Source organism: Colletotrichum chrysophilum (assembly GCF_026319265.1).
Source record: "Colletotrichum chrysophilum strain AFK26 chromosome Unknown scaffold_48, whole genome shotgun sequence".
In the NCBI taxonomy this organism is placed as follows: Eukaryota; Fungi; Ascomycota; class Sordariomycetes; order Glomerellales; family Glomerellaceae; genus Colletotrichum; species Colletotrichum chrysophilum.
Window position 1 is genome coordinate 58,160 of NW_026517335.1, and position 24,516 is coordinate 82,675.

Genomic DNA, 24,516 nt, shown 5'->3' on the forward strand with positions numbered 1-24,516 from the left:
ACGGGGCGGCAGCAACCCGAATACGACGGAAGAGTGGGGCCGGCACCGAGGAACCGCTCCCGCCGGGCGCCGCGAGCCACTCAGCTGTCGTTTAGCGACCCAGCAACGGGAAATTGGCAGGATGCACGGGCCAATCCCGCAAAATCTTCCTGTCTGCCCCAACGGATTAAGGGGTCAACCCGGACCCGTGAGGTAGCTCTGTCGCGTTCTCAACCGATCCGCCGAGTTGATATACGGTCGTTTCGACAAGCGCTTGATTTGAAAAAGTGTCAAAGTTGTTCTTTGGCCTCAATCGACGAGACTTGAGATCGAAACATGGCTGTCAAGAAGCACAAGTACGAGTTTGGAGGCCCGTAAGTCGCGTCCCACCACACGACGCGTTCTCACCGCTAACGTCACTCAGTCCGGGAGCCTTCGGCATTGTATTCGGACTCCCCGTTCTTCTGTGGACTTTCTTCTTTGTCTGCAATGACAAGTCTGGATGTCCTGCTCCTTCGACCCTCAGCCCTCGAACGCTGAGCTTGGAGAAGTTGAAGGCTGAAATTCCCTGGCCTGCTGATGGCATCTGGGGATTCTGCAGCTGGGAAGTCTTCGGCTGGACACTGGCCTACTACTTCCTGAGCTTGGTCCTTCATGTTGTTCTTCCCGCTCAGGAGGTTCTTGGAACCAAGCTGAGAGAGTCCGGTCGTCCTCTGAAGTACCGCTTCAATGGTAAGGCTTCCAAGCTCCGGGTGAGACGACCAAATACTAACTTGGCACACAGCTTTCAGCGCCACTGTCTTGCAGCTGGCAGCTCTTGCTGTCGGAACTTACATGAAGGGTGCCGACTTCGTTGTCTGGACTTACATCTCAGACAACTACCTCCAGCTCCTGACCGCCAACATCATCATTGGCTACCTGCTGTCTGTGTACTGCTACGTCTGCAGCTTCAGCGTGAAGCCCGGCAACACCGAAAACCGTGAGCTCGCCGTCGGCGGCAACACCGGCAGCCTCATCTACGACTTCTACATCGGCCGTGAGCTGAACCCCCGCGTCACCCTGCCCCTGTTCGGCGATATCGACATCAAGACCTGGTTCGAGTTCCGCCCTGGTCTGACCGGCTGGATCATCCTTAACCTCGCCTTCTGCGCCAAGCAGTACCGCAACTACGGGTACCTGTCCGACAGCATCATCTTCACGACCGCTGTGCAGGCTTACTACGTTCTCGAGGGCCAGTACTATGAGGCCGGCGTCCTTACCATGATGGATATCATCACTGACGGCATGGGCTTCATGTTGTCTTTCGGCGACATTGCCTGGGTTCCCTTCCTCTACTCCACTCAGACCCGCTACCTTTCCATCTACCCTGTGCACCTGGGCTGGACTGGTATCGCATCCGTCTTTGCCGTGTTCGCCACTGGCCTGTATATCTTCCGCTCTTCCAACACCCAGAAGAAGCTCTTCCGCACGCAGCCTGACCACCCCAGCGTCAAGGGCATGCCCTTCATCCAGACCAAGCGTGGCACGAAGCTGCTCACTGGAGGCTGGTGGGGTATGTCGCGCCACATCAACTACTTTGGTGACTGGCTCCAAGCCTCACCGTTCAGCGCACCCACGGCTATCGCTGGATACATCATTCTTCCCGCTGGCAGTGCTGTTTCTGGTGCGATCACTATGCTTGACGGACGCGAGGTGATTCAGGGTGCGGCTCGTGGCTGGGGCATGATCTTCACTTATTTCTATGTGTTGTATTTTGCTATCCTTCTCATTCATCGTGAGGGACGCGATGATGTGGCTTGCTCTGAAAAGTATGGCGAGGACTGGGAAAAGTACAAGAAGACTGTGAAGTGGAGGATTCTCCCCGGCGTTTACTGAGAGGACAATGATACTTACGGCGGGTGAAGATGTCCATCCTCGTGCCACGGAACTCCCGGTTTCGTGTCTCGCCAATAGCCGCGTTAGACGAGCATTTCTGAAGGTCAAACAGTGGTGCCCGATCACCAAACCGAGCCCGGCATGCTCTCTCATTCCTTACTTACATTTTGCGTAATTATAAGGAGACGTGTAAGCAACGAGGATCTCAGCTTAACAACAACTTTTGCGATGCGGTAGATAGGAAATCACATCCGCGACTTCGCGACTTGAATGTAAGCTTGCGTGTAAATCTTCCACAGTTGCCAGCCACTATGGCTTACGCAGAAACTGGTCAAAAGCAAGAAAAATAGTTATTGGGAAGCAAAATCAAAATCAATTTCTAGCTCCATACTCAAGCAACATGGCTTTAATAGATGATTGAATGGTCTTCCCCTCCTCCTCGTAGTCCGCTTCGGGTATTGACCAATTACGTAGGTCCTGGAACATTTCAGGGTCACAAATGTGTTCAGAAATTGCTAGAGGTCGCCAGCCGTTAAGACTGTTGAACTGCCACAGGAATGTTTCTTCTGGCCATGCCGACGCAGCAACGCATCCCTCCGCATTAGGATTTGCCCCTGCTTGCAGAAGAGCCAGGACGCCCTCGATATCGAAAGTTGCCACGGCGATTTGCAATGGGGTAATATAGCATCCGTCCGCATTAGGATCTGCCCCAAGACTCAAGAGCTTCTCTAATACACACCAATCACTGCAATGCTGGGTGTGTTCATGTAAAGCACCAAAAGGGATAAGAGCCCCCTGAGGATCGAAATCCTCGGCGCCGACCTCAATGAGTAATCTGAACACATCGATACCATCGGTCCGGAACGTGCCCATGGATGTGGCAGGAAATAAGGCCGCGAAACAGTCGGTTAAAGTTCCTTGAAAACGCCAAACTCGTTCCAGAGACAGACCTGCATCTCTGTAGTAGAGGACGTTATATCTGAAATCAAGATCAAGCCGGAAAGGTTTCGATGGCTCCATTCTTTTCAGCAGCGCCTTGGCCAAACGTAAACAACCAAAAACGAGAAGCCTTACCAGAACGCGGGTTTCCAGGTTCGGCACAGTCTCCCATTCGACATTTTCGACAAAGTCGAAGTTATCAATCTTCGCTATGTTATGATCCATCAAGGTCCTGGCTCTATTACTCCAGATAGAGAAAAGCGGAAAGAAGTAATCCTTCTCTGTATCTAGTACATCGAGTACTCGATATAAAAGGTCGTTGTGCTCCGAAAATACGCCGTCAAAGAAGATGATTATGTCAATGGAGGTATAGGCGCAATAGGTTCCAAAGTTAGGAAGGGTAAAGATATCGTGCCCTGCTTCAGTCCACGTCACAGCCTTGTACTCTTCGAATTCATCATCACTAAGGCAGATGGCTCTGGCAAATATCCGTTCGGCTTTGTCAAAGACCAGGCCTTCCTTTTCCAACGTGAAGAATGGGTCGGGATGGTTTCTTTTGTTGGAGGCCAAGTACTCCAAAACAGTGTAGTGCGCAAAGGACACGTAGAATCTCTGTTGTCCATTCTCCAGAGTCGTTGGTGTGACTGTGACAAGACATCCGCAAATTTCACGGAGACTTTCTGTGTCTTGGGAGAGTTCCTCAAGATTATCTCCGAAGATGTCTTCGTCAACGGCTTGAGCGAGCATTTGCATATCGACATATGCCTCTACGCCAGTATGCAACTTGGCCTCAAAACACAGCCACTTCCTGGCGGAGTTGACGTAAGGAAGATCTTCGTCTTCAATCTGCTCAAATATCCTGTCGTAAGCCTCATCTAGAGTCTTGGGCAGTCTAGACAAAGCTTCTCTGATGGCTTCTCTCCTTCTAATGCGCCGCAGCACATCGATTTGGCAGACAACCCATCGGAACCTTTTATTCATCAGCGACTGGATCAATCGTCACAGAGCTTGCGGGACGATTTACTTACATGCCCTGCGCGCCATGTGATAAGGCTTCCACAGTCTCTTGCCGAAGCTCTGCTGGCCAACTTTTGATGTGTTTCTCCGTCTGAAGGCGCGACTCCGTATACAGGCGGATGTCAGCGTCTAGAAACTCGTTTTTCATGGATACCGACGTGGAAAACTCGATCATCACTATCTCAATGTCGGCATACTCCCGACTTGTGAGTAGCAGCCGAATCTTGTTGAAGCGTTTTTCGGTTGCTAATTGTCGTACAACTTTGAGTAAATCTTCGCGGGGATTGCTTTCGTCAATGGCATCGATCGTGACGTAGACCTCATCAAAGCATTCAAGCTCCCGCTCGATCGCAGTAAGAAGATCTTTTAGAGACGGCGTCCCTCCATGCTTGAACAGTTTCCAAAGATGGTCAGAAACCTCATTTGCTTCGCGGCAAAGGCGACTTAAAATCCACCTCAGAAGAGAAATTGATTTGTCTCGATTATGCCCAAAGTAACAGTAATACCAAACGCTTATAAATCTTCCAGAATCTGCAGCTTCGCAGTGTTCCGCAATCTTATCAATGAGCTGTGAGGCGAGGATGGTTTTTCCGGCACCTGGAATGCCGTGGATCCAAAGACAGCGCTCTTTGCCGCTCAGAAATCCAAGCCATTCGGAAAGACGCGTTGCCCAATCACATGTACCAGGTTCATAGTTGGCTTGTGCTCGGTGATGCAGGGAAGAGGGATCAATGTCTTCCAACCATTTGAACACTTCACGCCGTTCGGACTCTGATAATGTCAACTGGAGCCGGTTTGTTCTCTGGACCAAATCTCACATTGAATGACTTGAACCACACATTAGTTGAGACTCCTAGTCCTATTGTTCCCTTGTGTCTGCCAACTTACGCGCTATCGGCGGTCAACGCCAGGACAAGCGTGCCCTTATATCTGGCGATGTCTTCCATGAGCTTCTTTGCTTTGCTTTCTTTCAACGGCCATGTTAGAGTTGCGAATGCGGTGCGTGCTCGGTCCTTCATGGAACTATTAGATCCCTGAGAAGGAGCATTTCCTGTAGAAAACAGAGCCTCAAGACTCTTCATAGCCTCGTAGCATCCTTCGATAGGACCTGATGTGCCGCCCAAGCTGTCGAAGATTGCTGATTGTCCATCGTCGTTTTCGATGAAAAACTCGACGTTCTCAAGAATTGTCTTTAGCGTCAAGGTCTCTACCAGAATCGTCCGCAGATCGCTCGGTGCATCCTTCACGCATTCAATGTAGTGTTTGCACAGGGAGATGACTCGGTCTGCGACCTGAACTACAGCAAAAACACTTGCTGCAAGACCCAACACCTCCGCCATTTCAACTAATCGCGCGAAGGATAGATTCGAGAGTGGACCAAAGCCCGACAGATGCCAGAAGCTCAAACGAGGGGTTTTGGGAGTTGGAGGTGTGCAAAACTGGCGGCAAGTCTGGATGTGAACTGCAGTCACAGCCTGATCAGGCTGTGCCGCACGCAGTCGCGTCAAACCAATCGTGTCGCTGGAAAATAGCATGCCCCATCTACTACGCGGGTCAAACTTGCAGAACTATCGTCCAATGAACATAAAGTGAGATATTGTCACTTTGCCATTTCCTAACCACGTGATGAAGGAGCATGTTGAAGTCTTGACATTCAAAAGCAATGCTGAAATTCATAGAAGTTTCATAAAACACACCGCTTACAAGTTGCTGGAAATTCTAGTGACAATCTTCATGAGCTCATCCTCCGTGGGTATCGTGCCCATCTTCTCCACACTCCTCTCATTCTGGAAGCCCTCATCGGGGCTGGCCCAGCTGTAACCCTTCCACTCACCCAGCGCAGGCCACATCTTCTGCTCCACCAACGCCTTCAACTTCTCGTACTTGTCTGCCGAACCAGTCTCGGTGCTGGCTCCCATTCCCTCGAGCACCTTCTTCCAGGCGTCGACTGTTTGCTCGAGCTCAGAAACGTTGGTCACACCCATGACACTGCCACCCACACGCAGATCCCCCTGGCCAGGGAGCTGGACGCCAAGACCGGCCAAGGCGCCAACGCGGGCATACTCCTCCATCGACCAATGAAGAGCGATCGTCTCCAACCGCTCCCCGGCCTCATTGGCAAACGTCGAGAGCTTTTTGCAGGCTGTGCGCAAATCGTCGGGGGCGGGGTGCCATTTCGCAATGACACCGGCCTTGCCCTCTGATTGCTCTGAGTTGGTGGGGATGCCGGTGTGCGTGAGCAGGCCCATGCCGAGCATGCTTGCGTTGAGAACGACTTGCACGCCGGCGTTGCGGAATCTTCTCAGAGGGCTCTGGTCGTTGGTGTGGTCGGCGCCGGCGACGACTTCATCGTAACCGAGAGTGGGGTTTTGGATGGTGAAGTGGCCGTAGCTGAGAATGGCATCCAGAGGCTCGCCGGTCTCGGCGAGGATCATCTCAGCGAGACTGCAGAGGACGTGGACGGGGAAACCGCTGATTCCGACGAAGCGGATCTTGCCCTCATCGCGAAGCTGTCTTAATGTCTGAACAGCGGCGAGGACTTCTGAGGGGGAAACGAATTCGACATCGTGCATGTACACGAGATCGAGGTAGCTGGTGTTGAGGCGGTTGAGAGAGCGGAGGACTGAGTAGCGCACGTATGCGGGCGAGTAGTCGAACTCGTTGCCAGCGATACGGCCGGCCTTGGTGACGAGGACATATGATTCTCTGGGGATGTTGGTGGCTGCGGTGTGAGCGGCCAGCGCGTCACCCAGCAGAACTTCTGAAGGACCGTAGTATGGTGATGTGTCGAAACCGTTCACACCAAGCTCCAATGCCCTTGAGACGATTTGTCTGTAGGGCATCTGAAGAGGGTCCTTGACATGTTGTGTGTTGAAGGTCGCAGTGCCCAGGAAGAGAGGAGGAAGAATAGAGGCAACGCTAGGCCTAGTAGCCGGGTTGAGGCTTGTAGTGGTAGCGGCCATGATTTGAAGTGGATGATAGTGAATGAGACGAGAAACGGGGAGAGATGGTTCGATGATAGAGGTGAGATGGCACGGAGAGGTTGGATGGGGTCTTGCTCAGGCGGCGTCTAGACTTAAGTCGGACGGCGGAAGAGGTCGAGGTGTTTGCGGGTTGATATGAGAGGATCACGATAGGGTCGGTGAGCGAGTCTGGTCTAGAAAGATTGACTGGGTCTTCCAAGCTCCTGAGCTAGGAACAATGTGTTATTAACCATAATCGGTGTGTGGGCTTCTTTTTTGGGCTTGCCGGCGCGCCGGTAGTTCTAGCGTACCCAGAACCCGTCCGCCCGGTTTGCCCAGGCCAAGCCGCGTACGAAGTATACGTTTTACTCGGGTCAAACTTGGGACTCTCGTCAATTCTTACGAAGCCGGTGGCGGTGGAGTTCATGCAGAGCTTTGGGAGCCAAGAATCGTCGACTTTCGCTGCCAGATTGCACGTGTCAGCTCGTCTCAACCTGCCACAAAAACCGATAAACATGGGTGTCATGGACCCCTAACGAGAGAAAAAGAAAAAAAAGCGACCCTTGCTCTGTGCGGCCTTTCAATCTGCCTCCTACCGGCCCTCGCCGGCCGGCATAAGTGGCGGTCGGGGAACATGATATATCCATGTTCATCTGAGACGAGCCACCTCAAGCCACGGCCCTTGACTCGTCATCCACACCGGATCCGATCCCTGCGAATCGAACCAGAATCCATTCCTTCCCCATAACGGACGCTAAACTAGGATTGTAATATAACCCGTCGTTAGCCTCAATTTCGAACAACGCACCAGTTTTTTTCCCTCACATCCTTCACCGACAAGGAGCCATACAAACAGCCTCCATCTTTGGTTTTGAGGAGCTGTTTCTTCTCCAATTGTCGTGATCTTCCTCTCTTGTCTTGCAGCTTTAATCATTTGTCAAGCATGATGGCTGCAATTGCGTCTCTCGAGCCGCACATCCAGGGCATCATCGAGGATGCGGCCGCCGACGGCGTGCCCTTCCGGGCCCGCGCAGCCCACTTTCATACGACATGGGCGCGGACTTTCGCCTCGCTGCCCGAGCTGTACATCCAGCCGCAGTCGCAACAGGAAGTCGAGAAGGCGATCAAGCTTGCTCGCAAGTGCAGGCGGCGCATCACCACAGTCGGCTGCGGCCACTCGCCGTCAGACCTGACGTGCACGAGTAACTGGCTTGTGAACTTGGATGACTTCAGGAAGGTGTTGTCTGTCGACAGTAAGCATATCTGTTTCGCAGTCCAACCCGGCTCCGGCGCTAACCTTACACAGAGGAGACGGGATTGGTCGTCATGCAGGCCGGAATCCGGCTTTGGCAATTGACCGAGGAGCTGAACAAGCACGGTCTGTCATTCCCTGTCTTGGGAAGTGTGAACGAGCAGAGCATCGCTGGTGTTATCAGCACCGGCACCCGTGGCAGCACCTTGAAATACGGACTGCTGTCGGAGGCCATCTCCTCCCTGAAGATCACCCTGGCCAGCGGCGAGACGGTAACGTGCTCGCCGGATGAGAACCCGGATCTGTTCCGCGGCGCCCTCCTGTCCCTCGGGGCTTTGGGTATCATCACAGAAGTCAGCTTCCGAGCTGTCCCTGCTTTCAGTCTGAGGTGGAACCAGACCATCCAGGCTGATACCACCATGCTGGATGCCTGGAAGCAAAACAACAAATTGTGGACTTCGTCGGACTTTGTGCGGGTGTGGTGGCTGCCTTATACCAGGAGGGCGGTCGTATGGAAGGCCGACATCGTCACCAAGGAGGACCTCGAGTCCGGTAGAGAGAAGAACCGCGACCCTCCCGTCGGTTACTACGATGGAGCGCTCGGTTATCACATCTACCACAATCTCCTCTACCTGTCGCGTTACATCCCCAAGATTACTCCATGGATCGAGTGGTAAGTCCAACACACACACCCCCACGGCCCAATGACTAGCGAGTACGCGGATGCTGACGGCTTTCCAAGGTTTGTCTTTGGCATGCAATATGGCTTCAAGAACGGTTACACCACCGGAGCTGTCCAGCCCATGGACAAAGCTCTGTGGATGAACTGCCTGTACAGCCAGTACGTGAACGAGTGGGCCATCCCGCTTCACAGAGGCCCGGAGGCGCTCATGCGTCTCGGATCCTGGATCAACAGGCTGCAGCCGGGTGACCCCTACTACGTCGACCACGGCATCCCGTACTCCGCGGAGGGTCTCTACATCCACTCTCCCGTCGAGGTCCGCGTGTGCGACGCCACCGTGCACACCAGTGCCGAGCAGCGCAACCGCCCGTGGCTCGACAGCACCATCAAGGATGGCCCGACGCTCAACCTCAACGCCACCATGTACCGTCCCTACGACCTGGATCCTCCCGGCTTGAAGCGCTGGTTCCAGGGTTTCGAATGGCTCATGCGCGACCTCGGTGGCAAGCCTCACTGGGCCAAGAACTTCACCGTCAAGAACACGGAGCTCGAGGAGTGGTACGGAGACGACCTGGTCCAGTGGCGACGGGTCCGCGACGAGGCCGACCCCGATGGTTTGTTTATTGGGCCGTGGCACCGTCAACACGTCCTTGCTCCTAACTCGGCTCCCTTGGAATTCGAGGAGGTCGAGAGGACGAGGCATGATGCCGGCAAGGGCGTCACGGTGTACGGTCTCCGCCCACAAGCCGAGAAGGAGAAGCTCTAAGCTACCTTACTGCGTAGGGATGTGAACATGATAATGATGTACCTTCCGCTTCCGGTGCGGTGCGTCATTTGAGCGCAAGGGCGGTCTAGACATAGATTTGATAGATAGCACTTGCATGTTTGTCATGAAAAGCGGTGAAATTGAACAAACTTGAACAACTTCCTCTTTTCGGGTCTTCGTCCGTGCTTCACATGCCATGTCCAACAGTGAGAGGGTTTTCTTCTAGGCAAGCTCCAGCATGCCCCTGAGCACATGCATCTTGCCAAATCTAGCTGCCAACAACAAAAACACGACGACCCGTCTTTTTCATCATTCATGATCTTCACTTGGCACTTTGTCAACTAGATTGATATCTGGGGGTCTGCAGCTTGCTTCTCGTTCGGGAAGTCGACTTTCCTGATTATGGACTTGGCCTCGGTGGTTTTGCGGCGCCCCTTTACAAGGGTTGAGGCGAAATCTCACAGACTAGGAGATAAAGACGTTTTGCGTTGTACGCACCTGCAGCTCTAGTACTATGTAGGGGCCCCCACCCCAGTTAGATCGTCGGATCGTCGCCCTTTAATCTGGCATGGGTTATCCAGCACTCTAGACCGTTCTCTCTCTTCTGATAGCCACTTTTTAATCCTCTCGGTCTCAAAAACAAAGTTGGGAATACTGGACCTTTACGCACGTCAGTAAGCGAAGACGTCGAACCCTTCAGAGTATGCAGCCCAGCGGCTGGACGGCATTCTCGAAACTTGATCTTCACCGAGTGCAATGCTGGTCGTATGTTGTTCGGCCATGTCGTGCTCAGCCCTGATTCGCATGGTATGGCAGTCTCACTAGTGATGTTGGGATGAATAGTTGGTCGAGAATCCACCAGTATGGAAGCTTTCTGCTTCCGTAGGGCTGTCAGACAGAATGCAGCATGTCATCTCGACTTTTGACCGAGGACACCATCAGCCTGACTAGTGTGAACTGTCTGCAACAGGCTGATGCACAGATGTCTGCGGCAGTTTCTCACATCGGACGAGCAGAGCGTCTATTTTTACACTATCTTCTTTGAGTGAAGTCGGCAAGTGAATTCGATGCGAATATCGATATCGGCTTCTTGGTGAGCCTCAACTAACATAACAAGCGTGATAAAGCCTGATGGCAGAGGTTTGCATGAAGATCCGGCAGGCGGCTGCCGAAGTCGAGTTTGTCCTGCGAGGGGCTCGTTTAGCGATAACCAAGGGCATGTCGCATAGCCTTGTTTGTCCCGTCCAAACGGGCCCAACGGGATATCCGCTGTCGTTGACGTGAGCCTCAGGGAGGCTTTGGCGATATTACGATTCTACCTGGACAATAGCAAGCCACCCGATTGATCGGGTTGATACGCGGCGCGGCGACGGCGCCCTCCCGTTGCCCTGCACAGCGCGCGGCAAGCTCGAGCCTGCGCCATCCCGCGATGGCCTGACGGGTCCGACAAGTGGGAATTCACAACCCGTTTTCCATGCCAAAGAGGACGCTGTTGGCGCCATCTTGTGGGCCTAGAGAATGAAACTGGCAGTTGAGCCGCCTCTCCCGTTTATGCATTGTCGCGCGGTGGAAGGATTTTCCATCGGTAGACCCCCACATCCCGTTTCACCGGTTTGACCGAGGCGAAATGCAGCCTGGAAAAGTCTGCCAGCGTAGCATCGAGCCGCGTCAATACCGTGAAAAATAAGCTTTCGAATATGATAGCCACGTCAGATGAACCACATACGTCAATTGCCGCAGCCAGTGGCGGACGTTGACGTGGTTGCTGAGGATGACTCTGCGATAATTCTTCTTTTCGTTCTTTTGCCCAATTTTTCTTATGCCGAAAAGGGGCTACCGCCAATGTCACATTGGCCGCCCACCGGCCGGAAAGCACGTCTTTCAATCACAGGCATTCGCAATTAAACTCATCAGGGTTGGCAAGAAGCTCTGACAGCTCCGTCGAACTAGGCCGTAAAAGCCTGTGCCCCAGATCCGGTCAATACGGGGGACGGAGCCGTCTGGGAGAGACACCTTGGAGTCGTGGACGGAACCGACCCGTCGCCCCGGAATTAAGAGACAATGGACTCGGTCCACCCACCCAAGTCGGCAGTTGAAGAACGGTCAAACCCAACGTGGGAAAGATCAGGGAAGAAAAAGCAATGGGCCGTTACCATGGTGCGGCGAGGTAGCCTTGTTGGAAATGCTGACATTGGTGGAGCGTTGCAGCTTCAATGGTGGGGGGCCGGGTCCATCTGGCGACGAGGGCGCGTATTGCTGTGCCCAATGGCCGCTGCACATGCTTGGGTCTCACAAAGGGGGGTTGCTCATTTCTCCAATTTTCTGAACCCGTTTGAAGGCTTATCTCCTCGGTGGACTCAATCCAACAGTGAACAAACAGACGGACTCGGAGGCCGACTTCCTCCTGGCCGCCGTTTTGAGACTCTGAAGTCGTCAGCGAGGAGCACGCAGGATCACACAGCATGTTAGAGACGGACATCCCGCGGGGGCCGTCCGAACCGTATCACCATGTCAGTGTCAGTGTCATCTCTTTCTCCTCGCGTGTTACGAGAGCTGCGACAATGGTTTGGGACGGCACTTTCCAAAAGTGCGGCCCAGATATTGTTAGCTCCCTCTGCAGGTCCGTGACTGTCGCAGGATCGCGCGGGAGCACCGATTCAGATGAGGTGGTTGAGTGAGGGTGGGCGAGCGAGTGCAGGTTGACAAGCAACCAGTTTGGGGCACTTTGGGGGAGCAGGAAAAACCCGGGCAGCTCGTACTGCGTCAACAAAGCCATGATTTACCAACTTTGTCGCTGATCTGCGACCGAAAGACCGGACGAAGAGCATGTAAATCGATGCCAAGCCCAAGAAATCGAGAACTTCAGATAAACGGCCCCCCAAGCAACTAAAAACAGCGCACAATTAGGTTGATGCCCCAGCCAAGCTGCCAAGCTACCAGCTACAGGAAAGCCTCACGCAGCACATTATTTGATGTTTACTCGAGGGTTGCAGCTCTCATGGAGTATTCCTCGGCACAACCTCTTGGCAGAGGCAGAGTTGTGCAATCTCTGTGCTTCTCGAGGGAATCAGGGATGTCCTACCCTTGGATCTTGCTGCACAGACGGCCCCTCCCGACCAGAGGGTCGGGTCCAGCCACACCCTGCCTACCCCTGCACCCATGGCGGTAAGGATGGGCCTGACCAAGCACTAGACCGGGACATGAAACTGACTCTTGTTCGCCTTCCTTCTCCCTCCCTCCTCGGTGTGGCTGATGGACATGGGATCTTGCAGAAGTCAGATTGTGGCTCAGCGTTGACGGTTTTCTAGGCCTTCTGGGCGCCATCTATCGGTTAAAGCTGCCCAGCTGCGAAAATTCTTCCTAGCGTTGCTACGCAGACGCCAAAGCATATTGTTGTCCCTCTTAGTTGCCTCCACCGTTAAACTTTCCGTCATCCACTTCCCGTACAATTAAGAAGGCCCAAATTCAATATTGCGGCTCCTTTTCAACAACATATGCCCGCCCGGGGCGAACGGCACACGCAATTAGCGCGCGCCCAGGACCACTTGTTGCTCGAAGATGCCGTTTTCATTGATAATCGCCTAGTCATCGATAAGTGGATGACGTGACCCCATATCTCCCGTGTTGTCCACCGTTAGTGCGGCTGAGACCTGTTGCAACGCCCGTTAGCTCTGGAGATTGAGACAGGAACGGTCTCAGACGGCCGACATTTTTTCTTCTAGAAGAAGGTAAAAGGAAAATGTCGAACAGACACCGTCATCTGAAAGAAATCGGACGAGCTGCAGTGCAAAGCCAGAGTCAGGGGACTGTAACAGGGCAAAGTTGCTGCTCATGATGGCTACTCGTGGACACCACGTGCAAATTCCCCAGAGTTCCAGACAGCCAGCCAGCCAAGCGTGTGTTTCTATGTCCAACAGGCGGCTATCTTGGCGCGACCATGGCGTCGTCGAATGACAGAACGAGGCGAGCGTTTAGAAACTGCAAAAGCAATTTACGGAAGCATGCATTTAGCGCGGATTGATAACCATTAAAGTTCAGTCTAGGTGAGGAGTAGAGACTGCAAACCTGATAGAGATCTAGAGTAGCTCCTTGTCGGACGGAGATGAGTACAGTTTGGGGAAGATGGCCAAGCCTGTACGCGCCGCCTGTCATCCCCTTGGCCGCGCATGCAGGGACGCAGCAAGACGTTGGCCCAGAACGGGATCTACCCCCTTCGTCGGTGTGGCTTGACGTCTACCTCGCACAAATCGAGCCATACGCCCGTGGTGGAACCTGATAACAAGTTCACAACCGCGGAAGTGAGGTGGCTGCGATTATGCTGGGCCAGGCATATGCCTGTCAATCGAGCGCACAAGCCCTCGCGTCAGGTTGCCATTGGATAAATGGCTGCAGTCTTGGCCCGTTGTTTATTGTGGGCTATTTCGAGACGCAACTTCGTCAGCTCCTCTTGCCGGGCCAAACGTGCATGTCCTGAGTAAATGAAGGCTCTCGTTTGCTCCCCGACGGTGAGCATGGGTTCACCTGGGCCACACCGTTGCTTTCATCCGAAGACGACCGCCACTGTCATGAACTTGACGGCAGATCGCCCATGATAGGCCCAAGCTGGGTACCTCCCTGTGCATGGACATGAGTATCCGCTTTACGCCTAACGACCAACTCCTCTTGCCAGAACTGGAGATATCAATATGGCAGGACTAGTAAAGCGAGCTCCCTTTTGATCAGTATTAAAGAGCGGATCTCCTCTCATCACCATCGAGTCCATCATCATCATCACCTTTGAGATCATCAAGCAATCCACTTGCCAACCATTTTCCTCTTTTTTCCAACATCAACAGGGTTGATTCAACAGCTTGAGCGGGACTCTCTTGTCTACTTCACATTTCGCAAAAAAACAATAACACCAGCGACTCGTTTCTTCTTGCCTTCTTCACTCACACTTTTTTTCAAAATGGTCCCTCCTCGCTCTGGATCTGCTATGGGCATGCGCAGCCGCGGCCCCGTTGAGTTGAACGTCAACCTCGCCAAATCTTACGAGATCCGTGGCCCCAAGTCACCCATGCCCAGATCTCCCCTCAGGGACACCACCGTCGAAGATCGCACTAGCCGCTCTTCGTACGAAGATCGCCTCGAAGGTGCCATCCACGTTCTCCGCACTGAGGCCAACGCACTTCAGGCCCTGACGCAGCTCTACTCGTCCGAGCGCGTCTGCCGTGATGGCTTCTTCCGCTCCATCGAGGTCCTCACCCGCCACCGCGATCACCGCGGCAAGGTCGTCTTCATCGGTGTTGGCAAGTCCGGCTGGATCGCCAAGAAGCTTACCGCCACCTTCAGCAGCTTGGGCATTCCAGCTGTCTTCCTCCACCCTACCGAGGCCCTTCACGGCGACCTTGGCATCATCGGCGACTATGACACCCTCATCATGATCACCTTCTCCGGCAAGACACCCGAGCTCATGCTCCTGCTCCCGCATCTCAACAAAAACTGCCCTCTCATCCTCCTCACCTCGCCCACCCGCATGGAGACCTGCGAGATCGCCAAGGCACGACCAGATCTCATTCTCCTTCCCGCTCCTATCCCAGAGTCCGAGAAGGAGACCTTTGGCGTCTCTGCTCCCACCACCTCCACCACCATGGCCATCGCCGTCGGTGACGCTCTCGCATATGTCGCCTCCAAGGAGATGTACTCCTCGGTGTCAAATGTGTTCGCGAAGAACCACCCCGGCGGCGCTATTGGCCAGGCCTTCAAGACAAAATAAGCGACTTGGGTTGCTTTTTGAGATTTGTGCAGTTTATTCTTGATTGGCGGGGCGTTTTAGGGTAAAGGGTTTACTTCTTGCAGCGGACAGAGTTACATAAAGGCTCTCATGGTGTCCACATTCTTGTACATTTACATTACATCTTCTGATGGGTTCATTTGTTCAAATTTGATGGCCTGCTGGATGTTCATAGACTTTTCTTCAGATATTTGGATACCACAAAATTCGATGATCGCAAATTCTTTCAAGACAATTTCGCCTATCCCTGCTAATTTGTGATGCGAACAATAAAATTGAATCATGACTCTAAAACGCATTTCTCGCTATTATTTGTGCTTCAATTTGGGCATCTTCTTGATCAATCGTATTCGGTACGAAGATGTCGTTGTTTCGATCTCGGCAAAAGTATCCAAATCGGAAGTCAATTTATTTGAGTTCGACTCAGACCCCCAAACTTGTTCAGCCGACTACCGACATGCAGACAATGATCTTGGCAAACCTTCGTATTAACATTCGCCAAATTCCCTTGCGTCTCATCATTTCTTCTTCAACGACATGCCTTCATGTTGCCATCATTGACGACATTGACAATAAAATCATCACTTCCGAGTTCGCTCTAGAACATGCCGCGTTTGCGTGCCGGTTAGCCAACATGAAGCACAATGACGTGCCGTGATACCGATAAAAACATGCATTCAACCCCAGAAGTCCCAAACGATGAGTTTCTTTTGCGGAGCTTGCCACAGATTGCCACAGATTGGTGGGTGAAGCGCTTGCTTCTGTGCAACAGATCTGGCTGATAACTCACCAGCGTCTCACAAGCTCTCCGTGAGTCTGTTTTGGCTTGCCTGCAGCAGCCCAAGATGGTCCCCACACTGATATGAACTCACTGCAATCTCTCTCCAACAGGCTCCAAACACGGCACCTGGGATGCTGTTTGCTTGTTTTCATTCCCTATCAGCAGCGGTTACTGTGAACAATGCTGCATATCCTGCCACCGTTACCCCTGCAGGAGGATCGCCCGTGCAGAACCAGGAAAATTTAGGGGGCGCGGACCATCGACCGACAGGGGGTTCCTAGTGCTCTTCGAGAAACCTGCCCTGAGTCGCATTGATTCGATCAACGGGACCCACGGCATATCCGATCACAGTCCTTAAAACAGTGTGTTATAACGCCAGCTGTCACGGCACGTGGGGTTGTCGGGCTTGACGCGTAGTCCCAGGGATAGGCTGAGCTGCGGACGACTGCTGGTGGAGCCCCGAGGTCTAGTTGATTCAGGAGCTCTCAGAGAAATTAATCATGCCCGGGGGACCGCTGCGGTGGTGTCGATCCGCACAAAGGAGGCCCCCGTTGATCCTCGGAGCCGGGGTCCCCAAGGAGAGTGCTCATCAGCCACGCCGAGTTCGCGGCTACATTGACGACATTTGACGTACCCCCATGTGGGGAGGACTGCGTATTAGCCGCCATCGTTGGGTTGTCCAAGACATGCATTGCACAAGCAACGAGCCGAAATGGGCGCTTCTCGCCCCTTGGGAACCGGCCGTCTCTTCCTGATAGGGTGAGACCGGGCCTTTGGCGGGTTCCCGTCCCTAGTGTCTGCAGTTATCACTCATTGAGGCCCATCGTTGACTGAGCTCTCCTCCTTCTCTCACCCCAGGAGCATACAATCATGTCGCTGCAAGTGCCTGACCCGGACAGGCTGAACTTCTTCCCACCGAACCAGGCAAAGCAGACCAGATTCGCGCCTCTGCCGCCTAGACCGCCTCCAGCGCGGCATTCCTTCATCAATGCTCGAAGCTCATGGATGAGGAGAAGCCAACGCTTCCCCATGGCAGAGAGCTACGAACGCTTACCACGCCTAAGCCGACTGTCATACTTCCCCGTCGCCAACGAGTACATCGATGGAGTGTTCAACGAGAAGACGAACCTCCCACCTCGGTGGTCGTTCTACGTCCCCGACTTCGACTTTGACGTGAAGGATTTCGAGAAGTACGAGCAGCAGCAGCAGCAACAACAAGAAAAGGGCGAGGACGATGACGTCCCCAAGGCCCTTAAGGCATTCCGTGTCGACTTCTATCCTGGTGACCCTGACGACCCAAAGTGCTGGTCCGTAGCCTACAGGATACTCGTCATCGGCATGTTCGCCTTCACCACCCTGGCCACCGGTATCTATTCCACCGCCTACTCCAGTGGCATCAACTCAATGGTCCCTGAGCTCGGCGTCACCAACCAGTCACTACCATTGCTGGGTATCTCACTCTACCTCGTCGGCCTGGCGTTGGGTGCCCTCATCATGGCGCCGCTAAGTGAGACATTTGGTCGAAGACCTATGTACATCGGTGGCCTCAGTGTCTTCCTGGCTTTGATCCCGATGGCAGCTCTCGCGACGAACTTCACCATGGTCATCGTCGCCCGTTTCTTAGGGTATGTGATCCCAAGCCCCCATTGTTCGTGACAACATACTGACGTCACATCAGAGCTGTCGCCGGAAGTGTCATGCTCTCCAACGTTGCTGGATCGATTATGGACATCACCGACCCCAAGTATCTTCCTCTCGCCATCTCAGTTTACTCCTTTGGTCCACTCAACGGCCCGGTGCTGGGACCTCTCATCGTAAGTACATACACCATCTCACTTTGGTCCCAACAATGAGCTAACACATCCTTAGGGCGGTTTCATGGTTGAAGCCTGGGGCTGGAGGTCTCTGAACTGGATGTCGCTCATCTCAACGGCTGTGGGCGCCTTTTTCATCATGACCGTCCCTGAAACATACCGCCCAACGCTTCTGAGGAAGAAGGCGATGACGAGGAGAATGCAGGAAGGCGACCACCGTTACTGGTCTGACTTCGATGACTCCGTCCCCCTCTTCCGCAGAATTCGCACTTCGATCTCTCGACCTTTCATTTTGTCCTTCACTGAGCCTGTTTTGATGTTCTGGAACATCTACATCTCAGTCATCTATGCCATTGTGCAATTGGCATACGTCGCTTTCCCTATCATCTTCCAAGACGAACGAGGCTGGTCCACATCAATCTCGGGACTTGCTTTCCTCGGAGTGTTCGTTGGCATCGCCCTCGTCCTCGCTACCGAGCCCTTGCTACGAAAACTCGTTCAACGCCAACCCAAAAACCCGGAGACAGGCAAGCCTGAGCCGGAAGCCACCGTTCTTCTCATCTGTATCGGCGCTGTGCTCGAACCAGTCGGCCAGCTGGCGTTCGCACTCACATCCCTTCCCATCGAAATTCCCTTTTACTGGAGCATTCTGTCAGGCGTTCCCTTTGGATACGGCTTCGGCCTTGTTTTCATCTATGGCACCGGATACATCTCCAATGTATTCGGCATGTATGCCACCTCCGCCTCTGCAGGCAATCTCGTTTTCAGATCAATCTTGGGCGCGGTGCTCGTCATCGTGGGCAAGAGCATGTATCACGCGCTCACCCCGCGCATCGCGGGTATCACTATTGGTGTCGCCGAAGTGGTGCTCATGCCCATTCCTTTCATCTTTCTTAAGTGGGGCAAGAACATTCGGCAAAAGAGCAAACTTATTCGGACACTGGAGGAGCAGGCGAAAAAGGTTGCAAAGTGAATCATTTGTACTAAACGGAAACCGGCGAGATACCCCTTTCCTTCCTGTCTATATTTATGTGTGCCAGTCACATTTTCCCTGTCCAAAATTATTCAAAGCGTGTACATGTAGATAGATAATTAGAATCAAAATAGCAATATTGATATCAATAACTCGTACTCCTTGACGCTTCCCACCCTGTCCCATCAAGCCCTTTCATCAAAACTACCCATATCACAACCTAATACTACGCCGCACATAACTCTAGCTTTTCCGCCCAACAGTACCTGACCCAATCACTTTGCGAATATGAACGAGTCCCTTCTGGCGGTGGGGCTTTCTCATCTAATTTGAATCCTTGCTGAACGCCGTCAATTTTCCATATCCTGTTCCTGAGCAATTCGAGAGCAACCGAAATATTGAGAAGTCCGTTCTTCTCAAGCATTTTTTCAAGTCGAAGTTCGACTTGGTGTCGCCGTGAGCTAACCGGCATGGTCTCACAACCAAGTACAAACATTGGCCAGATCATCATCGTGGACGCAAATGTGTCGACGGGGACCGCTAGTACTGCCTCAGATAGTTGCTCAACCAGAGCTAGCGACTGCTTCAATGGTTGCTCTGTCCAAGTTGTACTGGAGTCGCCATCGTCGGCACGAAGGAGGAAGATCTGCGTTGCAAGCCCGAAGGAGAGAGCCGCCGCGATACAGGCGTTTCCTGTTCTTATCCTGTGGCTCTCCAGTGTGTCGGAATCGGCCCCTTCACAGAAGGGTTGTTGTACTGCTGCAGGCAACTCTCTGCAGCAAGTGTTCAGCTCCTGCAATAAACAATACCGAGATAGTACGAATGCCTCGGGTGTTATCGCCCCGGTGAGGAAATCCTCAACCAACGCGCCGGAGTCTCCCATTAGCGGTAGTATGTCGGTTGTGTACCCGAATACGATGTCTGGGTACCTCTTCGCAGATGTACTGCAATGGGGTAAGATCATGCTGTGCCAAAATTGACGGTCGAACACGGGCTTCCTTGCGCAGGGAACGCAGCACACCGCGTCCATGTAAGCCAGCATCTTGATGTTAACAGACATCATGGGGGTGGGCTTCTCAAGTTGAGAACCATCGCTCATCGCTTGTAACAAGAGAATTCGTTCTTCAAGCTGGGCCCTTGTGCCCCTGATCAGAGGACGAATGATGCAGGTGTCTGATCCTTGCATGATCTCCAAGCCGATCAATGCTAGAGACGCGGCGATGGCTTCCTCGCTTACGTACAACGGCAATTTGTGCTGAGTCTCGGTTGGCGGCAATCTTTTCTGTTGCTGTACGCAAGCCACCATTTGGCCCAGAGCTCGTTGTTTTCTTTCTAGAACCTCTTCTTGTGTAACGACCCCGAGAGCGAACAAATGTGACGCGCCGGCAGCAAGAACTGCCGGTAATAGGATGGAATCTTGCTGCCAAACGAAAGCCAGATATGGCTCTCGTACACTCACATATTCCTCTGGATTTGGATACACCAGGTCGGGCAACGACTTTGACCAATGCGTGAAGATGAACACATCCGACGAAGAGTGGAGACGAGGTCCTGTTGTTGGATTTCGGATTAAGGCGGTCGAGCTATTCGCGAGCTTTTTGTATTGAATAGCCTTTGCCGTCTTGGATGAAGGGCATATCGCCAGCGAGCTCCTGGGCTTGACAACACTCTTGGCCGAGGCCTGGCTATCCGGGCTGACATCGCTAGCCTCAACCCACTTCAGCTTGACTTTGTAACCGCCACATGCTACGCCGCGGCGTTCGCACTGCTTACAGAGCGGGTGCGCCTCGTCGCATTTGATACGAGCGGCTCTGCAAGTCACGCACCCTATGCGAATAAGGTTAGCGAGGCCCTCGCAAAGCACGTCGTGTCACTCATGCGACTGACCGTTTCTCGAACGGCGATAGAACTGAGTAGGCATGGAGCTAGCTGCCAGCTGCGGTGTGCCGAGAGTCGTCGTGCGTTGCGGCTTAAAATAACATAGTCATAGAAGACTTGGTATGGCCCCGGTGGGATGAGACAATGTTGGTTCGGATCTGATTGTGGCCAAGGAGAGCAATAATTGTATCTTGGCCAGATTGGGAAAAAGTCATGAGATGCAGGCCGGGCTTCCGGGTCGGTGGATTACGGAGAGCGGCCTTAGTCATAGTTATATGGATTTCCTCTTTTGCTTTCACGGGGCAGGTGGGGGTGTAGCGAAATCCCCGCCAATAGCATTATGAAACGAGTCATTCTCGTCTCCTTTTGTGACGGCAGCTGGGCCCATGTTGGGGTAGGAGACAACAAGGATGATACCACCGGCCGTTTCAGCCGGAAAATAGCACGGTGCCGGTTCGCAACTTGGCAGTCAATTTATATGAAGAACGAGGTTCTCGTACAGTGTTTGACAAAACCGAAATCGCACCGACAGGGCTGAAAGCGACGTAGATCTAGGCCCTACGAGGTTTCATTAAGGTCGAATTCTTGATTCTATGACATATCGCACTAAAAAAACGTGGATGTCAGAAACGAATGAGAGGTAACATTGTGTCCTGAGGAGGAAATGCTCGGAACTGAGGTTGATTCCGAGAGCGATTCCGACCCCAAACACCAACATGCGCACACAGACAAAAGCAATAAAACTGGACCATAGAACATCGTGGAGGGAGGTGTGTCATGTTACGGACGAAGTAGTTCACCGAAATCGAAACCGAAACTGTGATTTCAGCTTACGGTGATAGATCTTAACGACACAAAAAACATGGATCAGACTTTTTAACTAAAATCCTTGTTGCGTTGTTCAAATTATTTCCCCTTTGCATCAACACCCAGAACGGGCTGGTTTGGCAAGTCAACTTTGTGACGCGAAACCACCTTGCTTTGGTCAGATATATGCTCTGCAGTTACGAACTGATCAATTCCACTCAGTCTTCTGACGGCCGCGGTGAGACTTTAAACCATCGCTGCACCCGCAAGCCGCGCTGTAGCTTTCAACTGACAGCAAAGCAGTGTAATGACACTCAGATCCAACATGCTCCGTTCACATTGATCCGTCCCGTCCACCTTGGAGTTTAGACTGCATGTAATATTAGATAGAAATGAGTAAAATGAACAGCACTATTTACGTGAAATCAACAGCAGTTCCATCCAGCGTTATGAAGTCATGTATCGAAAGTCAGAATGCTGCTTATAAGTCAGCACTGTCGAAGAATATTGCTCTGATCAGGGAAGCTTTGCGTTGATCGGACAGAAAAGAAGCGCAAACTCAGGCCCCTTGTGAAAGAAGATCACAAAGCAATGAGATCCGACTACAAAGGAGCATCGAGTCGTGCGATGAACATTAGGTGACAGTTCTTTCCAGAGACATCCTCAATCAAAGTGAGTCATCCTCTAAATGGGACATTGTTATAGAAGGAAGATGCCGAACTGCTCACTTCTAGCAAGAACTTCCACGGCACATATATCATTAGACCCAGCGCGGTACTTCTAAATTAAAAGAGAAAAACGGAGAAATGGGAGAAATGGGATACGCCTCGTGCTGGAATAAGTCTAGAACTTGCGACTAACTCTGAAGTGCAAATTCATGTACAAGTTGACTCCCAGGCGGAGTTTGGTTCCCAGGGAGACAGGTTTCCCTGAGCCAGTTACGGGATGAATGAGCTACCCTGGGGTGAGATAAATGAGTTCAGCAGTATAGCAGAGTTTTCACATGAGACCGCCTATTTTTCCTGTGCTATACTGACTACTGTTCCTGTGGCTATACTCTGCCTCAACCGTCGTCACTTCTATCATTATTGCTTCTATTTTCGTCGTCGTTTCTATTATCATCGTCGTCATCATCGTCGTCGTCATGTCTATTATCATCGTTATCATCATCGCCGTCGCTATCATCGTCTCCAACAGGAGTAGTTAACTATACAGGAAATATAGCCGCACAGACACAGGAAAATTAGGCGGTCTCTCTCACATTTCCATTAGAGCGCTAACGACCTAGAAGTAGTAGTGTTTAAGTGAGCTATCGTAGTACAGGAGAAAGAAAATAACGGCCAGTCAGCCAGTAGTAAGTAGCTTTTAAGTTAAGCAAAAAAATCAAATCGCCTCATTCTTATAATAGATCAAAAAGAGCAAAAGTCAAAATAGAATCTCCTCGACGGGGAATTGAACCCCGGTCCCCGGCGAATCGTGGTATGACAAGCCGATATCCTCACCACTAGACTATCGAGGATGTGATTGATGATCGTGGCAGCCACTAGTCTGACTAAGATCTCCACAGCAGCCCTACGTCCCCCTTCTAACCGAGCGCTGTGCAGTCAATCGTGATGATGCGGCCTTCCATTATACGCATTTGTGTTGGTCTTGAACTGATCGTGCATAACGGCGGTCGTCTTGTGACTGTGGTTGTTTGCTATGCTTAAGAGGTTCCTATGGGAAATACCTTAGGTGAGTTTACAACGGACTCTAAGGTTATCTGTCGGGGTAGGGAAGGTTAGAACCTTAGAGAACCGTTTTTTGTGTTGAGACTGGCGCTGCTAAACAGCACGCGGTTACTCAGATCTGAGCTCGGTTGCGACCGCCGGAAAAAAAATCAGAGCTTACACTTGACGGGAGGTGCAGATAAGACGATGAAAAATGCGTTCAAGACGTCTGTCATGGTGTGTCGAGAGAGTCGCCGTTCAGGATTGCACTGATTCATAGCTACCAGCTTCGTGCTGAGAACCTCCAGTGCAGCTGCTGAGCGTTGACGTCACTGACCGCTGTCGAAAGTACCAGAAATCGGTCTGGAGAGGTGCAGCTCCCAACAGAGTAACCCAGAACAGCTTTCAGACTCAACCATCAGGTGTTAACATAGAAGGAAATGATCTGGTTTCAGTTCCTATGCATGCAGTATCCATATCGCACGATGTTCCATAGCAATTTGGAAGCGCTTCGTGGAAAACATACGCCAGTTGTTTTCAAGCACATTGCCTGACAGGTGACGGTGTGCCAATCCCACTACTTCTCCGGCGACGCGCCCTGTAAACCATGTAAATTGAGGGGAATGCGGGGAGACGTGGCTAAACTTTACAGGAGGATGCAGCGATTGGGGATTCGAGCCATAGCCTGGGCATACTGTCAACCGTTCAATTGGAACTCTCACCCAGTCGCCATGTCCAAATTATCGGGGTAGACTTCCTCATCATCTGTCTAATTATTTCACATGCTCCAGCGGAATGTAGACAGTAGGCATGGCAGAGTCCAATCCATGCCAGCCCTCACATAGTTGCGGTCAAGAGCCTTGGCCGAAGCCACCTGAAAGCAGCATGACCCCCGATTCCCTCCAGATTGCGTTGCCATTGCTGGCAAGCAAGCACCTGATCCGAAAGGATTCCCGGGCATCTTGGCTGGCTGTGATGCCTGTGTCCCCTACGCCGCCAACTTACAGCACATGGTTTGCCAGGGTCATCAAAGGCTACCATCACACGACGGCCGCACTGCCATTGCCAAGTAAGTCAGTAAAGCCCTACATGGTAGCACGAGGTGCCTCCCGAATACTTTGGCTTTCGAACTCAGTCCACAACATTCTCATAAGATTCTCGCTGAACTCTTGGCCTGAGCACGCCAAGGTCTCCGATCCCTCGCTCCCAAGCCCCCTGGCGCCAACCCAAAGACGGTCTACAATGCAATCCTCACCTTCGGGTGCAATCCGCTAGTCAATTGCCAAGCCGCTTGTCTATCTCGTCTTG

General features: G+C 52.4%; 6 protein-coding genes and 1 non-coding gene across 7 annotated transcripts; 4 read left to right on the forward strand and 3 right to left on the reverse strand.

Moving 5' to 3' along the window:
* Positions 1-315: 315 nt before the first annotated feature.
* On the forward strand, positions 316-1,854 carry ERG3 (c-5 sterol desaturase; the record flags this gene model as incomplete). Its single annotated transcript, XM_053179288.1, has 3 exons — positions 316-353; positions 404-711; positions 764-1,854. 3 exons carry the CDS (start codon positions 316-318, stop codon positions 1,852-1,854), a joined length of 1,437 nt encoding a protein of 478 aa, XP_053036725.1.
* Positions 1,855-4,650: 2,796 nt separating this feature from the next.
* Positions 4,651-5,150, reverse strand: COL26b_006471 (uncharacterized protein; the record flags this gene model as incomplete). The annotated part of the gene is made up of 2 exons (XM_053179289.1): positions 4,651-4,669; positions 4,699-5,150. 2 exons carry the CDS (start codon positions 5,148-5,150, stop codon positions 4,651-4,653), a joined length of 471 nt encoding a protein of 156 aa, XP_053036726.1.
* Positions 5,151-5,510: 360 nt separating this feature from the next.
* On the reverse strand, positions 5,511-6,773 carry COL26b_006472 (uncharacterized protein; the record flags this gene model as incomplete). The annotated part of the gene is made up of 1 exon (XM_053179290.1): positions 5,511-6,773. One exon carries the CDS (start codon positions 6,771-6,773, stop codon positions 5,511-5,513), a length of 1,263 nt encoding a protein of 420 aa, XP_053036727.1.
* Positions 6,774-7,719: 946 nt separating this feature from the next.
* ALO1 (D-arabinono-1,4-lactone oxidase) lies at positions 7,720-9,473 on the forward strand (the record flags this gene model as incomplete). Its single annotated transcript, XM_053179291.1, has 3 exons — positions 7,720-8,026; positions 8,080-8,698; positions 8,768-9,473. The coding sequence occupies 3 exons, from the start codon at positions 7,720-7,722 to the stop codon at positions 9,471-9,473; spliced, it is 1,632 nt and encodes a 543-aa protein (XP_053036728.1).
* A 4,948-nt stretch (positions 9,474-14,421) lies between these two features.
* Positions 14,422-15,228, forward strand: COL26b_006474 (uncharacterized protein; the record flags this gene model as incomplete). The annotated part of the gene is made up of 1 exon (XM_053179292.1): positions 14,422-15,228. One exon carries the CDS (start codon positions 14,422-14,424, stop codon positions 15,226-15,228), a length of 807 nt encoding a protein of 268 aa, XP_053036729.1.
* A 1,669-nt stretch (positions 15,229-16,897) lies between these two features.
* Positions 16,898-18,814, forward strand: COL26b_006475 (uncharacterized protein; the record flags this gene model as incomplete). The annotated part of the gene is made up of 3 exons (XM_053179293.1): positions 16,898-17,652; positions 17,706-17,841; positions 17,897-18,814. The coding sequence occupies 3 exons, from the start codon at positions 16,898-16,900 to the stop codon at positions 18,812-18,814; spliced, it is 1,809 nt and encodes a 602-aa protein (XP_053036730.1).
* Positions 18,815-22,936: 4,122 nt separating this feature from the next.
* COL26b_006476 lies at positions 22,937-23,018 on the reverse strand. The gene has a single exon. It is a non-coding gene; the product is annotated as a tRNA-Asp (tRNA).
* Positions 23,019-24,516: the final 1,498 nt, after the last annotated feature.